This window comes from Sinohyriopsis cumingii, chromosome 9, assembly GCF_028554795.1.
Source record: "Sinohyriopsis cumingii isolate HCF-2022 chromosome 9, ASM2855479v2, whole genome shotgun sequence".
Lineage (NCBI taxonomy): Eukaryota > Metazoa > Mollusca > Bivalvia > Unionida > Unionidae > Sinohyriopsis > Sinohyriopsis cumingii.
In genome coordinates this window covers 58,401,569-58,427,067 of record NC_142969.1, presented here as the reverse complement: position 1 = coordinate 58,427,067, position 25,499 = coordinate 58,401,569, and the positions used below count along the sequence as shown (strand labels likewise).

At 35.8% G+C, this 25,499-nt stretch overlaps 1 protein-coding gene across 1 annotated transcript in view; it reads right to left on the bottom strand.

The window, feature by feature from the left end:
- Positions 1-2,513: 2,513 nt before the first annotated feature.
- Positions 2,514-25,499, bottom strand: part of LOC149791888 (protein disulfide-isomerase A5-like) — a 110,903-nt gene continuing 87,917 nt past the window's right edge. Inside the window, exons 20-25 of the mRNA XM_089970394.1 lie at positions 22,759-22,826; positions 21,511-21,592; positions 18,296-18,308; positions 10,175-10,243; positions 9,468-9,718; positions 2,514-2,728 (exon numbers count right to left, since the gene is read on the bottom strand). Of these exons, the coding sequence (XP_089826520.1) occupies positions 2,580-2,728; positions 9,468-9,718; positions 10,175-10,243; positions 18,296-18,308; positions 21,511-21,592; positions 22,759-22,826 (632 nt within the window). The 3' untranslated portion in view covers positions 2,514-2,579. The remainder of the gene's footprint in view (positions 2,729-9,467; positions 9,719-10,174; positions 10,244-18,295; positions 18,309-21,510; positions 21,593-22,758; positions 22,827-25,499) is intronic.

Below are 25,499 nucleotides of genomic sequence, written 5' to 3'. Positions count from 1 at the left end.
TACTAACTTAAAATCTAGTGGCTTTGGTCATATGTCGGGTGAACTCACTTCATTTGATCAATCGAACACTGTTATACATGTTATTGTGTATGTAACATAAACTACTTTAAATTAACCGACTCTTTCATAAATGTGATCAAACATAACAAGGCAGCCAAGCGAAATGAATACTTCATAAAATAAGAGCTTGATTTCATAGATACGGACCATTGTGGGCAAGCGAGTTTCAGAGAATTCTTGAACTGGCACCTAGAGATATCCTCAGGATGATAAGAAATTTCATTTTTACTTCCAATGAACAATAAAAAAACTGAGTTTCGACGTAAACGTGTCATGAAATAAATGTTGTGTGTGTTTTTCTTTTTAAAAAAAGGAATCTTGTTTGGTTGTTTCAACAGTTAGTCGAGTTCCTTGCTTGTGGACTCCCGATTTGGCAGTATACTATTAAACACCACTGAGGGAACCAGACTCATCAAGAAAACAAAAAGCAGTGACGTAATAAAAATATTTTTCGCGTACACGTGATTATTGTTCAAACCAGTTGGAACGATCTTTCATATGTTGGATATTTTGAGAGAAAAAATGTTATTTGAACAGAATAACGAATAACTTCATTAGAAAAAGCGCGTTATTAAAAATTATTATCAATGTGATTGTAAATTGAGGATTCAGTCATTAAACAGCCCAGTTCCCTAAAGCTGTGCTCCCTCCACGGTTTTCTCGTTTTAAAGCGATTTTATGGAATTTTTGGAGGTCCCTAGGTAACTCGTGCCTCGCTTATAGTGCGGTCTATGTCTGTGGACCCCTCTGTGCGCGAGTTATCGAGGAAGAGGTGTACAGTGCATTTGTATATTTTTTGAATACATCAATTTTAGTTGTTTTGCACACAAAAATCACATTTTTATTGCTATTTAAATTTATAGACAGGAAAGAGTCCTCATATTTCCATATACTGATCACTATTTATTTGGTCAATAAATCCTTGATTTCAGCAACCACAAAATCATTGAAAATTTATACCACAAGAAAAATTGAGAATTTACACTAATTAATAGCATTGTTGTTATAGAAAAGAAAGAGAAAGATGAAAGTTAAGGAAATGTGAGATAATCTTAAAAATTTTCTTTTATGGTAATTCATAATGTTTTTAACTAAGTTTTAATCACTGATTCCTGCTGAATATTCAGTGAGAACTTATTGCTGTAACCAAAGTAGTCAGAAAAATGTGCAACACTTAAGGAAGAAAATTCAAAATGTTCAGTGAAACTAGGGCTGGCAGCACCCTCACTTCTCTAGCACTAGTCAGTCAAGCCATGTGAAACCAGGACCAGGAGCACCCTCACTTCTCTGGCTCTAGTCATTCCATGTGAAACCAGGATAAGGAGCACCCACGCTTTTCTGGCACTAGTCAGTCAGGCCATGTGACATCAAGGACTAGAGTAAACTCATTTCTCTGGCACTTCTCTGGCTCTAGTCAGTCAAGCCATGTGAAACTAGAACCACAAGCACCCTCACTTCTCTGGCACTAGTCAGTCAGGCCATTGACATCAGAGACTAAAGAACCTCACTTCTCTGGCTCTAGTGAGTCAAGCATGTGAAACCAGAACCTCGAGCACCCTCACTTCTCTGATACTAGTCAGTCAGGCCACATGACACCAGGACCAGGAGCACACTCACTTCTCTGGCACTAGTCAGTCAGGCCACATGATACCAGGACCACGAGCACCCTCACTTCTCTGATACTAGTCAGTCAGGCCACATGACACCAGGACCAGGAGTGCACTCACTTCTCTGGCACTAGTTAGTCAGGCAAGCACCCTCACTTCTCTGATACTAGTCAGTCAGGCCACAAGACACCATGACCAGGAGCACACTCACTTCTCTGGCACTAATCAGTCAGGCCACATGACACCAGGACCAGGAGCACACTCACTTCTCTGGCACTAATCAGTCAGGCCACATGACACCAGGACCAGGAGCACCCTCACTTCTCTGGCACTAGTCAGTCAGGTAAGCACCCTCAATTCTCTGATACTAGTCAGTCAGGCCAAGTGACACCAGGAGTAGGAGTACCCTCACTTCTCTGGCACTAGTCAGTCTGGCCATGTGACACCAGGACCAGGAGCACCCTCATTTCTCTGATACTAGTCAGTCAGGCCATGTGACACCAGGACTAGGAGTACCCTCACTTCTCTGGTACTAGTCAGTCAGGCCATGTGAACCCAGAGAATGGAGCACCCCCACTTCTCTGGCATTAGTCAGGCCATGTGAAAGATAGGTATCTGTGACAACATTCTGGTGCACAACAAACATAATTTAGATTTCAATTACAGCCCATATACGGAAGATGGATTGATGGATGAATACATGAACTGACAGATACATGGACAGAAAGTGTGATAGATGGTAAGGCAAATGAAGGAAAGTATTGAATTCTATAAAACACTAGGTTCAGCAAAAAGTACTGATAATAGAAATGTCTGAAACCCATAAATAACAAATAAAGTCTGGCACATCTTTGGACACCATTTTACTTGTCTTTCTTAAAGTAAAACAGCTGCCTTTGGATTTCATGTATCCTACAGCTCATCCTTTGGTGTTGGTGCATTTTGGATGAGTTTTAGGAATTCTGCCTCTGTTCTATCTCCATTGTATAATGAAAGGAAGTTGCCTTTGATATAAAGACGGAATGTTGGAAAACCTTTCACTTCTTCTTTTGTGCATATTTCTGCAAGAGGAAAAAAGGTTATAGTTTTAAAAAAGGGTTCTGTCCCATTTCTGAAAACAAGGCATATCACAGCACTAGTTAATACATGCCAATCCCTAGTGTTAGTGTACCTTAAGTGGCAAAATTGCATAATCTAAGCATAAAAATGGTAATCTATATATTACATGCACAATAAAAACCATATTAAAAATTTATATTAAGTTCGCTACTAACGTGAATCTAAAGCTGGTTAAAATTCTTATCACACATGGGCAAAATCCACATGGATTAGTACCCAAATACAAATACAACACATATTGACAAATTATGTATAGACAACACTCACTTTTACTGGTTCACATCTCTAACTTTCACTGAATGATCATAAAGTCAAAAAATTCTGCAATGAGCATGATGATGTACTCAACCTGAGTGCTGCATTATATCACTTTCATGTAATCCTTTTTAATTTGTAAGGCACTAATGACTTATCCGTTTCCCAATCAGACATGTTTTGAAGTTTAAAAACATTCATCACCTCAAGCATTTTTCAGTAATTTATTATTTGTAAGTCACATCGAAAAAGCCTGTTTCACTTAACATCTAGTTTCTTTTGTTTTAAAGTATAGACTATTTGGTACCTAAATATATTTTACAAATAAAATGACTGAGACCAGTTGTCAAATTGAAGAAACCAGTCTGTTTTCTTGTAAATTTGTCAAATACAGCTGCTATAAATGGAAAATAAGGAAAGTACATGTAGGTCTACAATGGACTAATGAATGTACTCTTAAGCTCATCTAATGCAGCTTATCGTCTGTTTTAGAATATTCTCAATCTATATATGTGTGGGATTAAAGAGACGGCTATAAAAATAACATATACAACTTTTGTCGTTTTATGTATAATTTTTTTAATGTATCAAAAAAAGCATAATCCATATACAGATGAGCATAAGACCCAACTTGTAGAGCTGTAAATGGGTACCTGGGTACTAGGGCACCTGCCCATTGATAATAACCCAGGTAATAAAATGAGCCATCAGGTACCTGTTTACCATATACATGTTTTCTACCAGTGCATGTGGTCCCATAAGCCCTTGGCTTGTAAAGGAAGTACTCACTTTGCTTTCAAGTTGACAATCCTTTTTATTTAGCTGCAAAGTTAATACATGTACTTGTTCAGTGCCAAATAGAGTTCTGCCTCTTCCAGTAGATGTATGACCTTAATGTCTTAGCTTATTTTCCCCATGTGACAACCTTATCATTGAGTTGTGAGTGTTACTTGGTCAGTAGCAAGTAAAAGAGGGCGGTTTCTTGATCTTGCCCCACAAAAGACACATGTTCAGTTGCAACCTTTGATAGATTTCACAAACTGTATGATCAAAGTGTTACTAACAGAGCCCAAGCTCAGTCTCTACATAAGCACCCATAGGACACGGAGCCAAAGGACAGTGAGTCAGATGATATATATATATATATATATATATATATATATATATATATATATATATATATATGATGACTAGAATGAGATGATTTACTAGACAAAGATGGAGGATTTCAGAACTTTATCAGATAATGAGAATGAAGCCTTGGGCTTTGTACCAGATGACAGATAGTGACATTTTAAGGATAGTGTGAACTTTAAACAATGTGGACTTAGCTTTCATTGTTTATTTTCGTAAGACAAGTGGAATAAATACATTATGGGATATTGTGAATTAGATCATTCTGAACTAATTTTATACTACTATCTGACCTGTAATTCAATTCAATGATTTATCATACAAATGGATTTAAAATGTCCAGTTTTATGGATTTTAGTGGGTTTAATTAAAACAAATTTTAAATTGCTAATTTATTTGTGACATATTACACTCAAAAATAAAAGTACATTTTACAGTTTTGCTGTTGTTTTTATGTATGTATGTATGTATGTATGTATGTATGTATGTATGTATGTATGGATGGATGCATGCAAGAATTTATCTATGTATGTATAGATGAATGTATGTATCCAGTTGGGCTTATTTATTTTTCAAAATGCAACTCTGATGACAAATCACCTCTTCAGATAGATCTGACTTGCAAAATACACCACAACTTAAACAATTCAATCAATGAAAAATTACACAACCTACAACAAAGCAGTTCAGGTTTGTACACAACTGATACAATTTCCATTTGATCGGGTACCTGAGTAAACTGATCATTAAGATCGACGGATACCTGGTAGAATTTTTTCTAAAATTTCCACTGCTCTACTAACTGGGTGAAAAGAAGCACGATGCTTACACCAAAACTATAATGGTTGGCATGAATGAAACAGTCATGAAAGACTGACTTTAAATTGATTTGTGCCTTGCCAGGGCAGGTTTCAAACCCACAACCCACTGACATCTAGTCCTGCATGCTAACCACTGAGCCACAGCAGCTCAAAATACAAACAAATTCTAAAACCAGGCACACTTATACGTGTTAAAAACATCTTTATTACTACAAATGCATAAAAACCACACAAGTCTGACTCTATGTTGAATCTTCCAAACTTTCTGTGACAAAATAAGAGGGTTCTAAAAGTGTAAGTAAGTTCTCACCACAAAATGACTATCAGCCTTAGTACTCCATGCAACAAAATAAAGTATAGGAATTACAACCTTGAATGTTGTGCTTCGTGTAAAAAAGACAATGACCATAATATTTAAGTTTTATGGCAATCCACCATATTCTGTGGATCTAGCTGCGCTAATAATCTTGCATCATTTACAGTACAAAAAAGTACACAAAAAATGTATCAAGTCCCTTGATAGGACTGATGGTCTTTGCAAGTAGCTCTGTTGGTAGAGCATCCAACTCGTAATCCAAGCATTATGGGTTCTATAGGTCCTAGTTTAGCTGCCTTAGTGTGTCCCTGTCATATAGCAAATAATGTGTTAAAAGTGCAATTTAAAACAAAAAAAATGTAGACTGTAGGAAAAGAATTCCAGGAATTCCAGATAATATTTTTTTATTGGTGAGCGTTGAAACTACCTGGTATTCTAAATCGATAAGATTTTAAAATTAGTTGCTCTAGTGGGAATATTGGATATAAGATCGCCACCATTTTTTTAAAGAACAAAGTAGACATTATCAGAAGGCTTTTGGTGAAAAACCCGATGCCAATATGACCATCTGTTTGAAAGGGGTAACAATAATAAGAATTTCGATATACTCCTCATGGCAGCTATATCTGATAAAGATCGGCACCAACTGCATTTAGGATCAATTAGATATGATAAGAAGTCTTTTGGATAAAACCAAATTTTGATATGACCATGTTACATTTCTGGAACAGCAGTTATAATAAGATTTTCAAGATGGCCACCATAGTGGCTATATTGGATAGTAGATTGACCATAAGATGCCAAAAGAAGCCTTCTGGTGAAAACCCCAAGTTGATATGACTTTCCATTTAGGAATAACTATAATAAGTGTTATGCATTTTTAATTTGTATGATTTGTTGGCTTTTCTTAATGATTATATGTTTCGTATTTAGTACCTAACCTTGTCCAAAATCAAGTTCACTATGTACCTGACCAGGACATTTATTTTGTAAACAACATATAACATATCTAATATTTCTCTATGAATGTGGTTTAAATATTCAGATCATTATTAATGTAAACATGTTTACCTGAATTTGAGTTAAAAGACACGGTCTTGATTCTGACCTCAGAATCTTTTAGAGTGGAAAATTCAGTTAAGTGAAGAGTATTTTCAGAAAATGGTAGCGATCTAGGTCAAGTAGAGGGCTATATAATCTTGTTTTTCTAAAAATTACTCATTTTTGCCTTAATATCTTGAAGCAGAATCAGCTTTATTGTTGTGTTGAGTGTTTCATTTAGGTGGATTTATTTATTCAAATTATTATTAACTAGAAATACAGAGCGCTCATCAATAATATTCTTGGACTGGAACATTAATTTGGAATTAAAGTGAATTCAAATAAAGACAATTTTGAATTATATTATTCTAATATATCAAAAAAATGTAAGTACATCATTACACTCCAGGTCATTGGCACATAAGCACATTTTAGACTACAGGCACATCAACACATTCAATATTGGAACTTATTTGAAATACCAGTAAAGTCAAACTGGAGCTTTATACTTTTGGACTTTTAATAGGACTCTTAATACTATTTGGAATTTAACTCACAATATTCTAAGTTCTTTTAAATGTTCACCTTGTATTCATGGGAAATAAATTAAAGTAGTCCCCCTCTTGAAAAGCCCCCCTGACCAGTGGCCACCTGCTCCTTATGGCCAGAATCCGTTGGCACTGACGAGTTTGTGTTCAAAAGTACCCCTCGCGAAAGACCACCAGGCTAACTTGACCAGCATATTAGTGCAATAATATAACATTTACCCCTCACAAGCGGCCGCATTTTATTTTAATATGTATCCAGAACCAGTATTTTATTCATAACGTGTGTTAAGTAATCCGATTTCTGTTTCCCGATGCCATATTTTCGTTACTGAAAGAAGTGTTGACTAAAGTACATGTACCACTAAGGGGAATACTATATCATTTACACCTCACAAGAAGCCACATTTATTCCATAAAGCCGAGAAAGACTCAAATTTTATTCCATACAAAAGGGTAAGTACATGTAATCCAATTAGCCTTACTGCTGTGTTATCATAAGATGTCCGGTTAAGTCACTCTGATAATTGTTAAGATTACAATTATTGAACAGTAGTAACAGCTGAGAAGTGGCAGCATCGATGTACAATACACAAGTCAGCAGGAAAATGGTTTGATAGTCTTTATGGCTTCCCTTAGTAAGATGTTGAGCGTGTTCACTTTGATAATTAGTGGCTATTACTAATGACAATAATTGTCTAAATTACAAATCCTAAAGGCCGCGAGGTCAAATCTGCGTGATTTTAATGGTACATATCGAAGCCGTTTTGGCTTCTCTCACTTAGTGTAAAGAAATGTATAAAAACAATAGGGTACCAGACTGCGACTAACGAATCATGTGACAAGATCACTTCCTTTAAAAATACGTGCAATTTGTTTAGATGCATAAAAAATTGTTTTATCAGTACTGTAGTTGGCAACATCAATAACTTAATGCAAAAAGATAACATGCCATCAAGGAAAAGAAAAATTTCAGTTTAGAAGAGAAAGTGAAAGTAATTCAACTTACGGGGTGAGGGTGGGGGTGGTGTCTCGAGGATCCTGGCAGAAAACTAATGTCGGACAGACTCAGATAAACAATATCGTGAACGATAAGGAAACAATTCTGCAGAAGTGGGAAGGTGAAATGGATGGAGGAAGGAAGATTATTTGAGCCAGGAGATGTTTGTATCCTGATTTGAATGACAAGAAAAAGCAACAATTTTGTAAGTTGAATTGGGATACGATGACTTTACCGCAAGTAACGGAAGGTTGCACAGATTTCAAATGCGACACAATATTAAGTGTTTTTTCCTTAGTGGAGAATCAGCTGATGTTAATAATGAAATTATCGAAGATTGGAACAAAAGACTAAACGATACATGCTGGGGATATGACAGCAAGGATATTTTTGATTGTGACAATTCTGGTTTGTTTTTTAGACTATTACCAACAAAGTAACAGATGATGTGATCTGTAACATAATTATAAAGAGTTTGAAAACTATATCAATTGTTATTCATAACATTCTTTTGAAAATGATGAAACAGTTTGTTTAACAAGATGCATGTGATTTTTTTAATGAAAATATTAAATGTTTTAGTATTAAATGTACTTGTGACTTTCTTCATATGTGTTTACTATTCGCACTGTCATCCCCCTCTAGAAATGCCACCCTCATTATAAGACCACTTCCCTGCTGCCATAGGGGTGGCCTTATAAGAAGGGGACTACTGTATATGTTGAAATCTTTTAAAAAATTTATGGTTTTCACTCTTTTCTGTTACTTAGTTTCTGGCCATAGATTTGAAACAAAAGATTTTCAAGATACCTGCCATGGCAGCCATATCTGCAATCAGACTGATACCATTTCATCCAGTACCAGCTTGACAGCATACTTAGTCCTCTGAGAAAAACTGCAGTCAACATGAATTTTCATTTAGAAGGAGGAATGACAACAAGATTTTCAGGTCGACCACAGTGTTGCCCATACTGGATGTCAGATTGACACTATTTTCATTAGGACCAACAACTAAAAATTGTTTGAAGTCTTCTGATGAAAACCCTCCTGTCAATATGACTTAAGTTCAAGAGGAGTAGTGATAAAATGTTAATGATGGCTGCCACCATAATGGATGTTAGGTGAGCAATTTTCATTTGAGACTAACTAGACATCATAAGAAGTCTTTTAGTGAAATCCAAATCTATTAATAACAAGATGACTACTGTGGTGGTCACTGTGGATACAAGAGTGGCACCATTTTCATTTAGGACCAAGTAGACATGGATGAATGTGTGTGTAATGTTTCATTGCAAACATTCAAGCTGTTCAGGATGAGTAAAGATGACTTGTAACAGATGGATGACAGGCAACAGGCCATCTCATAAGCTCTTCTGGTCTATGACCAGTACATCTGAACATTTAAAGGTTTTTGGGACTTTTCTTGTGTCAATTGTTAAAATTCTTCATCAAATAAAGGAATGGTAGAGGCAGGGATTTAGGTGGTACCAGCTGATTTACTTCAGTATTAATTAGTTCTTCTGAAAGACATCTGGGGACCAATATACAGCCTTTGCTCCATTTACATACCCCTATTTTCTTCAGCAGTACAATCCACAGCTGCAAATGATCTCTTGTCATCCAATAATTTATCTGCTGCAGATTGGTATTGTGGCTTGGCTTTCTTACAATGGCCACACCAAGGGGCATAGAACATGACCAATGATGCATCCTGAGTGGTTACAAAGGTGGTAAAATTCTTCCCATTTAAATGTTTAACATTGCTCTTTTCTGTGCTCCAAGCAGGTTCTGGTGGTGGTGGTGGTGCTGCTGCTTTAGGACTATATTAGAAATAATAATAATAATAATAATATCATCATCATCATTTAATTTTATATACTGACTGTGATAATACAGTAAAACTTGACTTCAAAGACAACTCATATGGGAGACAATGTATCTTCCAAGATCAGCCTCTTAATGTATGGATTAATTTAATATAGTTTAATTTTTTTAAATAGTATGACAGCCTCATTTGAGACCACCTCTTTTGCAAGAACAGATTCTTAATGTTCACCACTTTTATACAGCATGATAAACTCTTTTGAAAGAGCACCTGTCTTGACAGACCCGATTCATCATATACAGACGATGTACACTTCTGACAGACTAACAATCTTAAGGAACCATTTTTTGTTGGCAGAAGGGGATGGTTGCTCAAGACATGATTTACTATATTGATAATTTTTGAATGCTCAATTGCAGAAAGCTTTGAAATTCATTACTGTAGTACTTACTCCTTCAAGAAAGCTATGAAATCATTTGCCTCTCTTCCACTTTCATAATCAAAAGCAAATTCACCATTCCTGAAATGAAAAATTTAACTGTATTCATAGCCCATTTGTTTCCTTGTCCATAAAACTAGAAACATGTGGAATGTATTGTACAAGTCTAAAAAATTTAAAACTTATTTGAGTTTGAATTAAAGGAGTGAGCTTGGGCATGTGCATTTTAGAATTTATAAACTTGGGCATTTTGCAGTTTAAAATTTTAAGTTTTACAAAATTTTTTCTTTGTTATGATCTGTTTTGTATGCATTTAACACCACTGTTGGCTTTTCACATGATAGGAAAAGCTACTAACTGAGATTACCCATCCTAAAAATCACATCTGTAAACTGGTGCAATGGTCAGGTCCAGCACTAAAATCTTAAGTACATCACGGCCATTTACATCTTGTCTTTGTATTATTAAATATACCTAGTAATATGTGTGATAATTCTTCCAAAGTGCTAGTTATTGTACAATTTTAGTACAGAGCAAACATTAAGAAAACATTTTAAACAATCTGGTTTGATTTGATTTTGTGGGCGTTTTCAGCACATGATACTATATACAACAGCCATTATATTAAGTGGAGAAAAAAGATCGGAAGATCCCCAGAAGAACCACCTATCCATGAGAAGCTACTGTCAAGTTTAACATTCTCACATACTCATGTTGGTTGAAGAGAGCTGTATGGGTGATCTGTCACCTTACAGCACAAGGCCACCTGGTGCCCCTTCAAACAATTCAGGTAAAATTATATAAGAGTTTGTCCAAAAATGATTAAAAATAGAATCAGGTCATAATTGTATGGACATTCAAAATCTGGAGTAAGATTTGACTACATAATATTTCCTGATGATTACTTATCCAATCACCCTGATATTTCCAAATAAACTCTGCCATCTTTCAAATCCAGCCATCTCTGAAAGACAACCATTTGGCTTTCTCATACAAACAAAGGGAAGGAACTCTCACCAATTACCTCATCTTTCAAATGCTAGGTGGCTGCCATTATACCAGATGTTTATCAGTTTAAATTTGAGCTAACAACATTGATGATGTTTGTTGGGAAGAGGGTGGGTGGGTGCATGAGTTAATGTGATCTGGTAAGTATTTTCAAATAAATACAATTTTCTAAAATAAAATTTACTTTCTCTATGAATTATATTCCTTGCTCACATTAGTGTTGAGAGAATCAGTAATAGATGGATGAAATGCATCAACATCAAACGTATTCTTAAACCCCCCCCAAAATTCCAGGCATAAACATAAAAAAGCAACCAGGCCAGTGAGGAGGTCGTAATGATGTTTACTGGATGTTTGGTGGTTGTCTGGGCTGAAGTCACTGAACTCAACAGATTCAATTCTTGTCTCTGATCTTAAAATGCGAGAAGGTCAACTGCAAACCAGTTAATGGCTTGTGGGACCCAAGAGTAGACCAAGCCAAGATATAAAGGCTTTATGGGTTACATCCTATTTTCTGGTCTTCATCAGAAGAAAAAAGCATTGTCATGTCATACAACTTTTCTACATGTACTTCAAGTGGGCTTACTCATATCATGGAGTCAAGCAAGGTTGCACGTTAGCCTTGATCCTTTTCAGTATGATGTTCTCTGCCATAATTACTTATGTCTTCCATAACCATGATTGATATCAGATACCAGATTGATGGCAAGTTCTTCAATCTGAGCGGATTACAGGCAAAGACTAAGTTACAGAAGTGGGTGTTCATGATCTCTTTGCTGATGGCTGTTCACTGAATGCCAGATCTGAGTTGGACATGCAACAGAATATGGACCATTTCTCTTCAACTTGACAACTTTTGTCATGTACTCAGTATCAAGAAAACAGGGATGATGTACCAACCTGCACCCGGACAGTCTTGCATAAAGACTGCCAACAGAGTAAACCACCAAACCCTGCTTGCAATGAACAAGCTTACCTATACTGGTGGTACAATGTCCCATGCAGTAAACATTGATGATGAAATAAATGCCAGAACTGATAAAGCAAGTGTAACTTTTGGTGGACTATGTGCAAATCTGTTGGAGGGCAGAGGCATCAGTCTGCAAACAAAAGATCTACAAGGCCATTTTGTTGCTGAACCTGTTCAGACACCATTTTCACATGGGCTGCCTAATGAAACTGATGAGGATAAGATAAGATAGCAGGACAGGGTTGTAGACACTGAGGTTCTCACATGGGCAGGACATGTCACCAGGACATCAGAAGAATTACTGCAAAAGATCTATGGTAAGTTAAAGGTGGAAAAAATGATCTCAGGATGGTCAGAAGAAATGCCTCAAAGATTCCCTTAAGTCATCTTTGAAGCTTTTCAAGACTTACCAGAGTCTTGGATAACCTTGCACAGAATTGCTCCACCTGGTGCAGTCTCATCCATACTGGAGTTACAGACTTTAAACTGAGGAGAACTGCAGAGGCAATGCATAAGTGTGAGCAGTGTAAATGTCTGAGCTGCACTACTTCATCTGTTGATCAAGCACCCAAAATAGCATCTACTATCCCAGTGTACAACTGACAGTTCTGGGCACAAATTGGCCTCATCAGCCACTTGCATACTCAGACACCAGATTTTCATTGATTCAGAGTTGATAGCCCTGTTATTTGGTAAAGGCAAATTTATTATATGTTTCATTATGGAGGTATAATCAACCATTATTTCACTTTCAGGTATATGGGAAATTAATTACAAGGTCTTATATTGTTTTTGACACCAACTGGGGTTGAACGTACACTTCCCAGGCATTTTACTCCAAGTGAAATGGGTAAGCTCTCGCAGAAAAATACTTAGATAAATCTTTCATATTCTCAATGCCACTTACACATGTTTATCCTCTGGTGGGTGTGAATGCAGCCTCCTGAAGATTCGGTGGTGATCAGAGTTTACGAAGACTGCCAAAGACCACCTTCTCTCATCAACACACTTCACAAAAAAAACATCGGCCAACCTCAAACATGGCGATTTGCATAATTTATGTGTACCTTAAGTTGTCCATTGTGTAAAAAATTGATTTCTGGAATAATTTTGACGTGTGATATGAGGCATCTTAAAATTGCCTGCTGCAAAAGCATGCAGCGTGTTGACGAGTCTAACTTTTTTATATCTGCTGTGTCATGACAGCTCATTGAAATTTACACCCAAGGTTTGGTTGTGATGCCGAAAAAGTGAATAATAGACTTCCAGAAGACTTATGAATTTTCGATTGTATGTTGAAAATCAGAAGCTTGGATGTACAATAAGAACAAATTGTGACCATTTTTGGGTATATTTTTCATTATCTTTTGTTTCAAGGGTTTGAACAGTTGATTCACCATGATTTAGAGTACAAAGATGTAATGCTGCCGCAGAAAATAAATCGATGAAGAATTATCGTTGGAAAAGATTCATGCACTTTTTAATGCTCTCTATAATCAGGTCCACATGCAGTTATAAATATCTCATTGGTCACATGTTGTAAACCACCCAATAGCAAACAGTTTTATTTTAATTACATGATGTAATGGTATGAAAAGTTGTGTACATTCATTTGTTGATTAATTTTATATTTTTCAAGAACCAAGGCTTATTTTCAAGGACTTTTCAAGGTAAAAATGATTTTCAAGGACTTTTCAAGGATGAAATGATATTCAAGTACTTTTCAAGGTAACATGCGAACCCTGATGTTACTTTGTTTATCACTCCTTAAATGAGTACAAAAGTAGAAGAGGAACAAAATAGAACACCACTACAGCAAAAAGGCAACTGCCTTGTTTTGTGTTGTTTGATCTACCCAATTCTATTAATATAAAAGTGATGCTTTTTGTTTAGTTTTAATGTTTTGCATTCCTCAGATAAATTCAAAGAGTACGAGGTAAATTTCAAGGAGTATTTTAGCAAATGCATAAAGTTTTCAATTACAAAACCAATTTTTTAAACAGTCATTGAATTTTCAAGACTGGTAATGAGCTGCAACAACATGTGGAAAAACAGGTCAGTGAGTTCAGTACACTCCTGGTACCTGGTCTAAAAGACGTATGCCCAAGGGGGGGGCCAAAATTCTGGTGAAAAATTCCTGATAAATTCAAAGCTTGTTTTTGCAAGGAAGAGATGGACAGAGGGATAAACTCCCATGAAGCTAACAACTGCAAAATCATATCCCAAACAAGTCTCCTCACCTGCATTTTGAACAATGTATGGAATAGGCGTAGCAACATGGCTTAAAGAAGTTTATAAGGGGAAGGTATCGTTGTAGCATCCCCAACTACACAAGCCACAGATGATGTTTTTGGATTCAGGCTCAAGATGTCACTATCAAAGGAATGGGATATCAGTTATCTCTCTCTACCATTTCAAACCTTTCTACAACAATGTGGATCATGTCCCCTCAGTCCATAAGCTGTAAACCCTGCAAACTAATGCTGAGGAGTGTTCAAATATCGACAACAACAAAAAACCTCATAAATAAGGTTATCAAAACCTTGCATAATCTTAATTAACAATACACATTGTTCATACAGGTCATGAAAAACTCTTGAATATAATGTCTGATCTTGAACACCCTTGAAAATTTTAGATGTGGAAAAAGCCCTTGAACAGTCTTTAAATTTGCTCCGAGAGTTCCTATAAAACCCTTGAATTTCACTAATATTTGACATATTAGAGTATTATTGTTTCAATCTTACCCATTTAATTATTTTGAGGGAAAGCTTAGCATTAACAAGCTTTATAATCTTTAATTCCATTTAACCTTACATTTATTTAGGTCTCTTCAACACTATCTTGTGGCCATGCTGTTCTACATTTTTACCTAATCTTGCCAATGCATAGTCAGGTGTCAAACTGGTAAACCTATTAGTGCAAACAGCAGATGAAGCATGGTGAATGTTAATTTTGTAGTCTGTTTTAACAATGGGGAATTGCATGTTCAATCAAAACTGATACACAGATCCCAAATACTGATTAAAGTTGAAAAGGGATAATGACAATGTATTCTTTGTGTAGCATGTGAATAGATCTGGGGAAAATGGTCCATTATACCCTTTCCATGCATATAAGAAGTTAAAAACAAAAATCACTGGTGAGCATTTTGAAGTCCTCTGAACAGTCATTTATAACTTGTGTTTTGAAGACAGATTCTGACAAAAATGATATTGGTCAGCTACATTCTTCCTCTCCCTCCTGATGCAGCTGGTGGATGAAATTGGGCCAGAGCTCCCTCACATTTACGGTTAAATGTCTCAAAGAGCAATACCATGAATGCAGGAATGGACACTTTAGACAGAACTGACTCAGCTCAGCTCAAACTGAACAAATCCACCAAAAACCTGTTTTCAGCAATTTTTCATGACAGTTCAACTGCATCAAAATTCAGATGTACAAAGAGGAAAACTCCATCTCTGGTGACCATTGGTATAGTGCAAGATTTTAAGGAATTTTTAGGAAAATAAAAGTATAGAAAACTATAGAAAAGTAACTTACACTGTCTGATTAAATAAGATGACAGCTGAGGCAGATGGATATTCATACTGGCAACGTGACAAAGTCACAACGACAGAATTCTGGATTCCAGTTTCTTATACTCTCCATCCCACAGTATGTATGTTAACCCTTTACCTCATGCAAGCGCCTTTGGACGCCTCTATTTCATTCGCATGGAAGCGCCTTTTGATGCTTGCTGTAAACATCAGCCATTTTAAGCAGCTATTCGTAGCGCCACCTTCAGGGGAAACCCCCTATTAGATACTACATTCATTTTTGTGAATGACAATTACGTCACATCACGTGGTCACTGTTCATGCACTGGTCAAAATCTGCTATTTAAAGTAACTGGGTTGTAATCTCCACTCTCCTAAATGGAGGTTGCAGATTTCATTCAGTACTTACGAAGTTTTCACAATTAGAATCACAACTATGAAAGCTTCAATAACTTAGGTAAAGGCTCTGATATTGATGTAGGCAGCAAATAGTTTTTATAAATTATCAAATTCAGATGACTTAGTGATGTAGACACTGATAAAATACTTGTAAAATTCGAGTATGAGAAATGGCAGCTACAGCTGGTCACACTGCTTCACTGACCTGACGGTGAACAAGTTCTCTCAAGATTTTAAAGCACATAAAAAATTCTCCTGTGAAAAATAATTACACAGCTATAACAATCAGACTTTACTCTTAAATTTTTCCACATATAATCGATGTGTACCAAAAATGTAAAATGGTTCAAATTGCAGTTAAATGTAACATACACTACATTGCTTAACAGTTAACAGGCAGGTCTATGCGTATGGAGTCGAATAGGTAACAGGTGTTCTATTTATAGTGCACTGCACTGGGTAACTTCTGCTCTATGAGTAGAAATGTGCAATAACTTCATTTGATCCTGGGATCTCATCTTTATGAAGCGTGAATAACCCATCCAGGATGACAAGTCTCAAAGATATAAATCTTTCCCTCTTGCATAGGTTTAAATAAGCAAGATCTCCCTCTTTGCAGTGGTTCATTTTGTTCCAGGTTCAAAGTCTTCATCGGGTACTGTACATCCCTGAGCTGAAGGGTCTAAAGATGAAAAGGTTTCACAACAAATGATTGCCCATGAACAGACGCCTGTTCTTAGAGGAGACATTATGATTAAAACTGAACCATCAAGACAGAGCTGTAGATAGTTTGGATCAACCAACAAGGCATGTAATTCACTGATTCTTCATACTATAGCAAGCACAAATAGGAAGCACATTTTATAAGAGAGCTGAGCCAATGCTCTACATAGTAGTTCAAACACAGCCTTATTCAACTACATCTGAATGAACTTCTACAGGAAAATGTTAGCTATCTGAAATAATGATGCTTTAATTAGCATGATGTATTACTGCTCATAGCACTGACAGATTCTCCACTTACCCTCGTATGCTTTCATAGTTGTGGCCTTCCTGCCAATTCTGTCCACCACTTGTTCTGAAACATTTGTCACCGAGGGCTCATCTCATATGATCCCAATGTGCATGTTCAACAGATCTGGACTCGATTAAAATGCTTGCCATTGGGGTTGTTTGAGCAGGTGAGGAAATATCCCAATTTTCCTGGGATTTTTTGGCTAGTAGGTTTAACAAGTTATTTATTGATGATTTTTACCACTAATGGGGTATGGCAGCAGTCCAAATCTAAAACCAAAATGGTGGGCACGTAAGAGCTGGGGACTGTGTGTAATGTTTGCATGTGATGATGGCACAATCTACATGTATGAGAGAGTTATCTCAATAATAGTGATCCTTTTTGCTTTTGTTCCATTTCACATTATTTTGAATTGATGTGAATTGAGATTATGTAAATTGTGATCATACTGTATTCTAAAAATTCTTTACAATATTGTATTCTAAATTTTCGCTTCATTAATCCTCACAAAAGAATTGACACAATTTGAGAAATAACTGTCCTTTTAAAACTATTTTCTACTATGTCACTTACCAATGGAATATCCATGGAAGATAACAAATTCCAATCACCTACCATATCTAAGTTGCATCCCTTGACTTAAACTGACCTAAAACAGCTAGTGCATATGTAGTTCATTACCAATTTTAGTAACACCTTAGTTTGTTTCTATTATTAGTAGTTAAAACAATATTTGGTAAAAGAAAATGTATACTCTGCTACAGAGAATGAGGGACTGAAACTGAATCCAAGCTAAAAAATCTTCACTCAGACTCAATGATTACTATTAGTACTTGTCTTTTATATTAACAATGACAGCGAAGTTGCTGATGCAGAAGTAATATCATATTTACTATTGAGAATGAGACAAAGGTACATAGACTGAAAAAGACACAAAAATAGTCTCTCGAGTTTTAAAAATGTTACTGAAGAATGATTTTGTAAAGAGGGAGATTCTGTTGAGTTAAGCATGTAGTCATTTAATTACAAAAAATATAGCAATAAATTAAAATAAATGAATATTCTTTTTTTTTAAATGGACTATAAACTTTAGGTCAATTGATCTGCTACACAAAAAGGTTTTTGGACCAAGAGATAATTCTCTATATGTAATTACTCTCATACATAACAAAATTCACATGAAAGAATGACAAAATACTTACTTGAAATATTTTACTGAAATTTAAACAAGAATGAATAAATTAATATATGTAAAATTTATATCAAAAAATGATTTATTTTAAGCTTAAGCTGTTGACTGTTTGAACAATTGGAATATAAAATTCTGTTTGAAATTAACGTAATTTTTTACAGACTTTTCTCTTCATTACAACTGCAAAACAGCTAGACAAGTTATTTGCAATAAAATTTTAACTTTGTAATTTGAACTTTGCTGAAGATGCACTTGCTGCTGACACATCACTTTTGTCTTATATAACCTCCTAACTAACCTTCTCAAATACATTGCAAACAGTCTCAACATTCTGATGTATGTCAACATGTATCTTTATATTATTACCACATGTAAATGTGACTGAAATAATTCATAAATGTTGTTCTTCCTGAGCAGGTGTCCTTTGTATGAAGATGTCTCCAAAATTTATTTAATTGTAAGGCACTCCTCACTAAAAGGCACTTCAGTAAGACACTGATTTATAAGGCAGGTATGGATCCCATTTGTGATCACATTTTACTTTTACGGGTCCGATTTATAAGGCAGGTATAGATCCCATTTTACTTGTATTTCACTTGTAAATTTTGCATCAAATTTAGGTAATTTGGGAAAAGGAGTTGGGATTTTGCTCTTGATGTGGAGAACATGTTTCAATCTGTTATTCTGTCTATTCTTCTGTTAAACTAGTGGAATGATAAGCTAATGTGTCAACATGCATATCTGATGATACTGACACAATACATACTAAGTTTTACCATAATCCACTAACAACTGCTGGACAGGCTGCACCAGCAAGATTGTCATAAACTGCATTACCGTAAATGCTCGCGTATAAGCCAAATAATTTAAGAAAAGATAAAGGCCTGGAAGAACAGGGGTTGGCTTATCCATGGGCCAATGTGTAAACTTGACAGTTTTTAGGTCATTTTGTTGACTACCATAATAGCTGTAAATCTTGTAACACGAAACAATAATTTTTTCCGTGTCCTAAGACACAGGCATGTAAAAAGAAAAAGTAACTTTCAGTGACCCGACAATTATTAAACTGTTATAAAGTACTATGATTGATTTTGTTATTATTTTGCATGTGCATATTTTCTGATTTCTCCAACATGAAGTTAAATAAAGGTAAATACAGACTTCATAATTCGCTGGCCAGTTGAGTTTACCAGGGAGTCCATGCTGAACTATAATGTACAGTACTTACAAGTGCAAAGCTTGCATAGCATCACTTAAATCCTTACTTATTCCCAAACATAGATGCAGGTTTTGCTTTATTCATTGTTTCGACCAAATTGCATTCTTCCAGATAACATTTCAGCAAGTCCTTAATAGCTGTTTCAACATTTCAGCAAGTCCTTAATAGCTGTTTCATTTACGTTGAATCACACACTCACAAGTTACTCATTTTCAATGATATAAGCAATCCTACAAATTGAGGTAATATTTTTAAAAAGGTATGCATGTTTATTTGTACAAGGCACATAACCATCATAATTTACATGTTCATGAAGAGTGGTAATAATAAAGGCTAAAATTCTCATAGAGATCAACTAAGATTAACATCAGTCAATTTTAGTTGTGTTTTAACTGAACAAGGATAACTTTGCATGTAACTCATTTTAATTTACAGAAAAAAGTTCTTGATAATTTATATTCTTCTAGTTTATTGACTTAGCTATGCTTGGTAAATATGCTGCAAAGACTCCATTTTTTAAAAAAACAAAACTTTCATTTGCTGTGAAACTAATGGTAAGTAAGAAACAAAATTTAATGTGCATCCTAAATTTATATTATATTAAATGAATAAACATAATTTGTTTCATATTAATTCTGTGCTTTGAAAAAGCTATTTTTATTCCTCCATGAACACAATAACTTCTACTACTGCTGCTGTATAAGAAAGCAATTTCTCTACAAAACAATAACAAAAACTGTACAACTAATTTTGGTTCACATCAAACCCTTATAATAGTAATATTTAATCAGCAATAACGGGACACCCATGAATGCTGAGGAACAGGAAATTATAAACAATAAACTGTATTAAAAATTCTCAAAAATACTCATTTTTTTTTATTATAAAACCTATGAATTCTAAGGATGAGGGCCCAAACATTTTATTGTTCTATTCATTTCTGTAAGTATTCAGGACGATCTGAGTGATATTCAACACAAAAGTGAAATGGGGAAGCAAAGGCTACAAATGACTATAACACTTAACACAGTCTTTCCAACATGACCTTACCAAGTAGTAAGCAAAGATGTATCAAAATCCATTTTTGTTAACTTGACATATTAAATGGGATCTCAGGAAGAAGAGCTTCCCAATTTTTCTCTTACACATAGCAAGACAAATACATCTTCTGGTTATGACCAGTATATTTACAAAGTTTTGTGGAAATCCATCACATGAGATTGTGTCATAAACTGTAACAAGACAAAAAATCCAATAAAATTGCAGGAGTAGTGGCAAACCATCAAAAACTTATTGCACTAATGAGTGCCTGACAGAAATATGGATGAATGGAAGACACAAGGATTTCTATATATCTCCACCTCTATAAAAACAAAACAGGAATGTGCTCATGGAACACAAATGTCCAACCATAATTCCATGAAAACTGGCCTACTTGTGCTGTTACGCGAGTACATTTCAGAATACCACTGGCAACATATTAAGTGTAGAAACAATTTTCAAAACACGAGAAGACAACTTTAAAAAGTACAAATCTGACAAAGCTGAATCGTATGGGATAGAAACTACTGTCAAGACAAAATGCTTCATACCTACTTTAGATATGTCAAATGGTTCTGGGAATATTAATTGGACACGAGTAAGATGGATTGATAAACCCAGCCTAAAATAAAATAGGGATAACTTATAATGTCCAAGACTATATCTTTTTACAGGAGGCACTATCCAATCATTAGACAAAAACATACAAACTTTCATTAAGACATCACAAAAAAGGTTAAATATATTAGTAAATAAAAGGGTGGGATTGACTGATGGACCATCGGGTCTATTCTCCAAAATTTGTTTGTGGCTGCCATAAAAAATATAGATCTATGGACAAACATGGATGATAGGGGTGATAAAAAAAAATCTTTCCAATCAGAAGGATTATTTTAGTGTGAGAAATGCTTTCTGAGTTGGCATAGTTTCACATTTTTAGGTTTTTAAAGGAATCCTATACTTACATGTTGGGTAACCTCTGATATTATATTTACTACCCAATGTCTGTTCTGCTGTGGCATCAACTGTGACTAAAACACCATTAAACTGCAAGTAATAAAATAAGGATTTGTGATAAGAAACATATACACTGTAGTTTCAGTGACTTTCTGTTTAATAAGATGCCATTAACTGAAAGAATCTATCAAACCACATTTGATTACTTTGTTTTTATTTATGGTACAACAATAAAAAGTATGTTATTTAGTACTAATGAAAATGGAGGACATACCATGGTAGCCAACCAATCCTGGTTTAAAGATGGGAAAGTTAAGTTCTTTTGCATCTTCTGTCTAGAGACTTAAGCAAGTAAATATTTTCCCCCATCCATCACTGCTAATAGGAAATTGTCATACAGAAAGAAATTCTGCAGCTGTGGCCATGATTTTAAATAATGGACTGTGATAATTATATCAGTTATCTTTATCAGCTTTTAGAGATGCAATAAAATTTGGATCATACTCACTTCTGGTGCATTGTAAGAATTTCTAACTTAAAATACATGACAATTTTAAGACTAATTTCCATAAAATATAGGATAAGTACAGGAAACAAAATATCATCCATAGATAAAGGGTAAAGTGGATTAAACTTATATAACAGTTGCAGGTACTCTGTAATTTAAAAAAATATGCAAAATTCTGCTATTAAATGGTGTTTCACTTGAATATGGGCTCTAAATGTTTAAGTTAATGAACCCATGTCCCCTATCTCCCTCTCTCTCTCACAAACACTTAAGTCAAAAGGTTTATGTAGATATACAAGGTAAATCTAATTCAACATTTTTATATGCCACATACATGTGGTACAGTACAGAGCTATCAAAATTCATTACTGAAACAACTAAGCAGATGCAATATATACATATGAAACAATTAACGACTAAACACTATGCCCATACAGAACAAGAACTGGCATATGCTGTGATGTAGGCATTGATTAATAAGTATAGCTACTGAGTGGGTCAAGTGGCCTATGTAACAATGATCACAATATTTTTTTCTATTAAAATACTAGCTGGAAAATCTTTTCTTTTAAATATTTTTTTATTGGCACTATAACAAAGTAGGTTGGAATGTGTACTCATTCAGATATATATTAATAATGAAGTCTATGGGACAATGAGTGGATCCTGCTCTATATTTTCAATGAAGCTTATTTTAAAATATTTGGTCATGAACAAATGTGTTAAAACTATTATGTTCAACACTTACTCCCTCAGCTGCTAGTTTAGCAGCGGCCTCTCCATAGGCTGGTTTCATATGCTTACAATGACCACACCCTGAAATTGCAATTAAAAAAAAGTTACACAAGATCTGTAGTATGTAACCATATCATCAGTTCTTTTCTAAGTCAGTCAATGATACATGTCAAAATCATACTGTGCATGACTGCTTCATACTTAAGATTAATTGTGCATAGCACTCTATCAAACTTTAACTTTTATTTCTCCAGCTGCATGTGGCTGAGTTATAAGTATGCTAGCAATCAGAACATGTATTGTTGTTAAATGAACATCTCTATAAACGCCCTGGGAAGACAGTCATATTGTCACTGCAACTCAATGGCATCAATATGTAAAATTGTAAAGAGGAGGTTTTTATCATTAGGGGGCTAAAGCAAGTTGTTTGATTGATGGCTGAAAAGAATTTTTGTTCTTGCAGCTGAAACAGGTGTTGCCTTTTTTGCCAGTGTGATAATTCAATATCTTCATCTATCTGACAGGCTATCACTGAAAAAAGGAACAAAAGTTCACCTTTGTGGAAACATGAGCCGTATCCCTTTTCATTAGGCCAGGGGTCATTAAGTATTTTCAAAACTTGTCTGCTTAGACTGAGATTTACAAGCTTTATAAAAGTCAGCTTGCTCAGGGCTCTTGGGAGATCTGAGCCTGCCCAAAACATAGTTAGAAGAGCATAAACAGACGTACATGTACACAGACAGAAAAATGGATAGGTAGAAATGATAGAAAAGGATTTGGAGAGAGATGTTTAAGTAAAAGATCTTGAACCTGAAATTAAATAAGCAATCATCATTTTATTTTCATCATTTCTCTCGTAACCTGGCTGGTTGTAGGGTGCAAATGATGACTTTGGGACTATCTCTCTCCATTTTGCCCTGTTCTCCACTGCCTTTGGAACTTTGCAATGATAATACCTGCCCACTCTATGACGATATCTTCCCATCTCTTTTTCTGTCTGCTTCATTTTGTCTTTCCTCTCACTGTGCACTGTAGGATTATCATTGACAGACAAGATGAATGTGAGACATGACCATACCATCTTAGTTTGTATTTTTTTACCATGGTAAGCAGATCTTCACATGATCCAATTGCACCCTGGATTCTAATGTGCACCTCCTCATTAGAAACGTGATCTTTGTATAAGATGTTCAGGATCTTTCAATAACATTTCATCTCCAAGGTATGAATTCTTCTCAATAGTTCCGCTGTCAGTGTCACACTTGCATACAGGAATGTGGATATGACGAAGGAGCACATAAGCTTGATCTTGGACCCAATTGTGATGTTGTCCTTCCAAATAGGCTTCAGCTGTTGTTTGTGCAAAAGTGGAAAGAGCCTTAGGTTTTGGAACCTTCATCAGAGGCAATAGTTCCTAGGTACTTGAAGCTTGTTACTGTGCCTAGCTTCGGACCATTCATTCTTATTTCCTTCTGGATGCCACTCGGTTGTTTGGCTTAAGCTTGGTCAGTACTCTATCCCAATCCTTAGTGGCCCTCAGTTGAAATGGTTCACTAAAATTTTCAGTTCTTGTTCATCTCCCCATTATCAGCAAAGTGCAGGTCCAGAAGTCTCCATGCTGAAAGCTCAAAACAGTATTCTGTCTATCTGTTAAGAATATCTTGATCTTCTGTGAGACTCTAGCCAACCTTGTCCTGAATCATGGTAGATCTCACCCATTTCTCTGTTGCCAGGTCTTTCACCAAATGGTATGCTTTTTTACTGTTATTCTGGTTCAGGCTTTTCTCTGTTCCCATACATTGGTCCTGTAACCAGCTTTCCTTTGCTCTCTTTAACCTTATCTTAAATGGTGCTGTTAATCTCCCTGTATTTCTCTGTTCCTTTAAGGTCTCTGCACTTCCTCCTCAGTTTTCTTCTCATATCACAGAGGTCAAGGATATCTGCTGTGATCCAGGGCTTCTTTATCTTATGTTTGCCTAGGATCTCGCTAGCTGTGCCTATTACTGCCATGTTCAAGATAAGAGAGTCTAGGTTTATTTCTTCAGCACCCAGAATCATGAATGGTGCAAATTTGCCACTTAGTGATGCCTCAGATGCTTGTGTCATGCATGGATCTTTAAGCTTTTCAAGTTCAAACTTGATCCTAACCTGTCATTAGCAAGTCATGGTTGCTTCCTTTGTCAGCTCCTGGGAAGCTGTGTTCTGGTAATGTTGATACAAGAGCGGAAGTGCTTCCTCACCAAGATACAGTCAATCTGGTTGTGGTGTTTTCCATCTGGATGGTTTGTGGTGGCAAAAGGTGTTCATTAGCATTTGGTTATTGTAGGTGGCAAAGTCCAGGAGCTTCAGTCCTCTCTCCTTGGTATGTTCATTACAGTATGGACCACAGACTTATTACCAGTCTGCCTGTGCATCTTCGACTTTGACTTACTCAACTACAATATCCTTCTTGGGTGTCTGGTCAATGAGAGTTTGTAACTGGTCATAGAATGCCTCCACTTCGGGGCCCCAAGTGGCCGAGTGGTCTAAAGCGCTCACCTTTACAGATCACTGCCATCTCACCTCTGTCTGCGTGTGTTTGAGTCTCTGGCTCAGCCAATGTGGATATGTGAGAAATCTTGCCAGTAGCTTCTCGTGGGTTGGTGGTTTTTTCCGGGGTTTTCCTGGGTTCTTCCTCCATCATTAATACTGGCTGCCATGTATAGCCTATCTTGTGCTGAAAAATGGTGTTAAACCCAATAACAACAACATCCA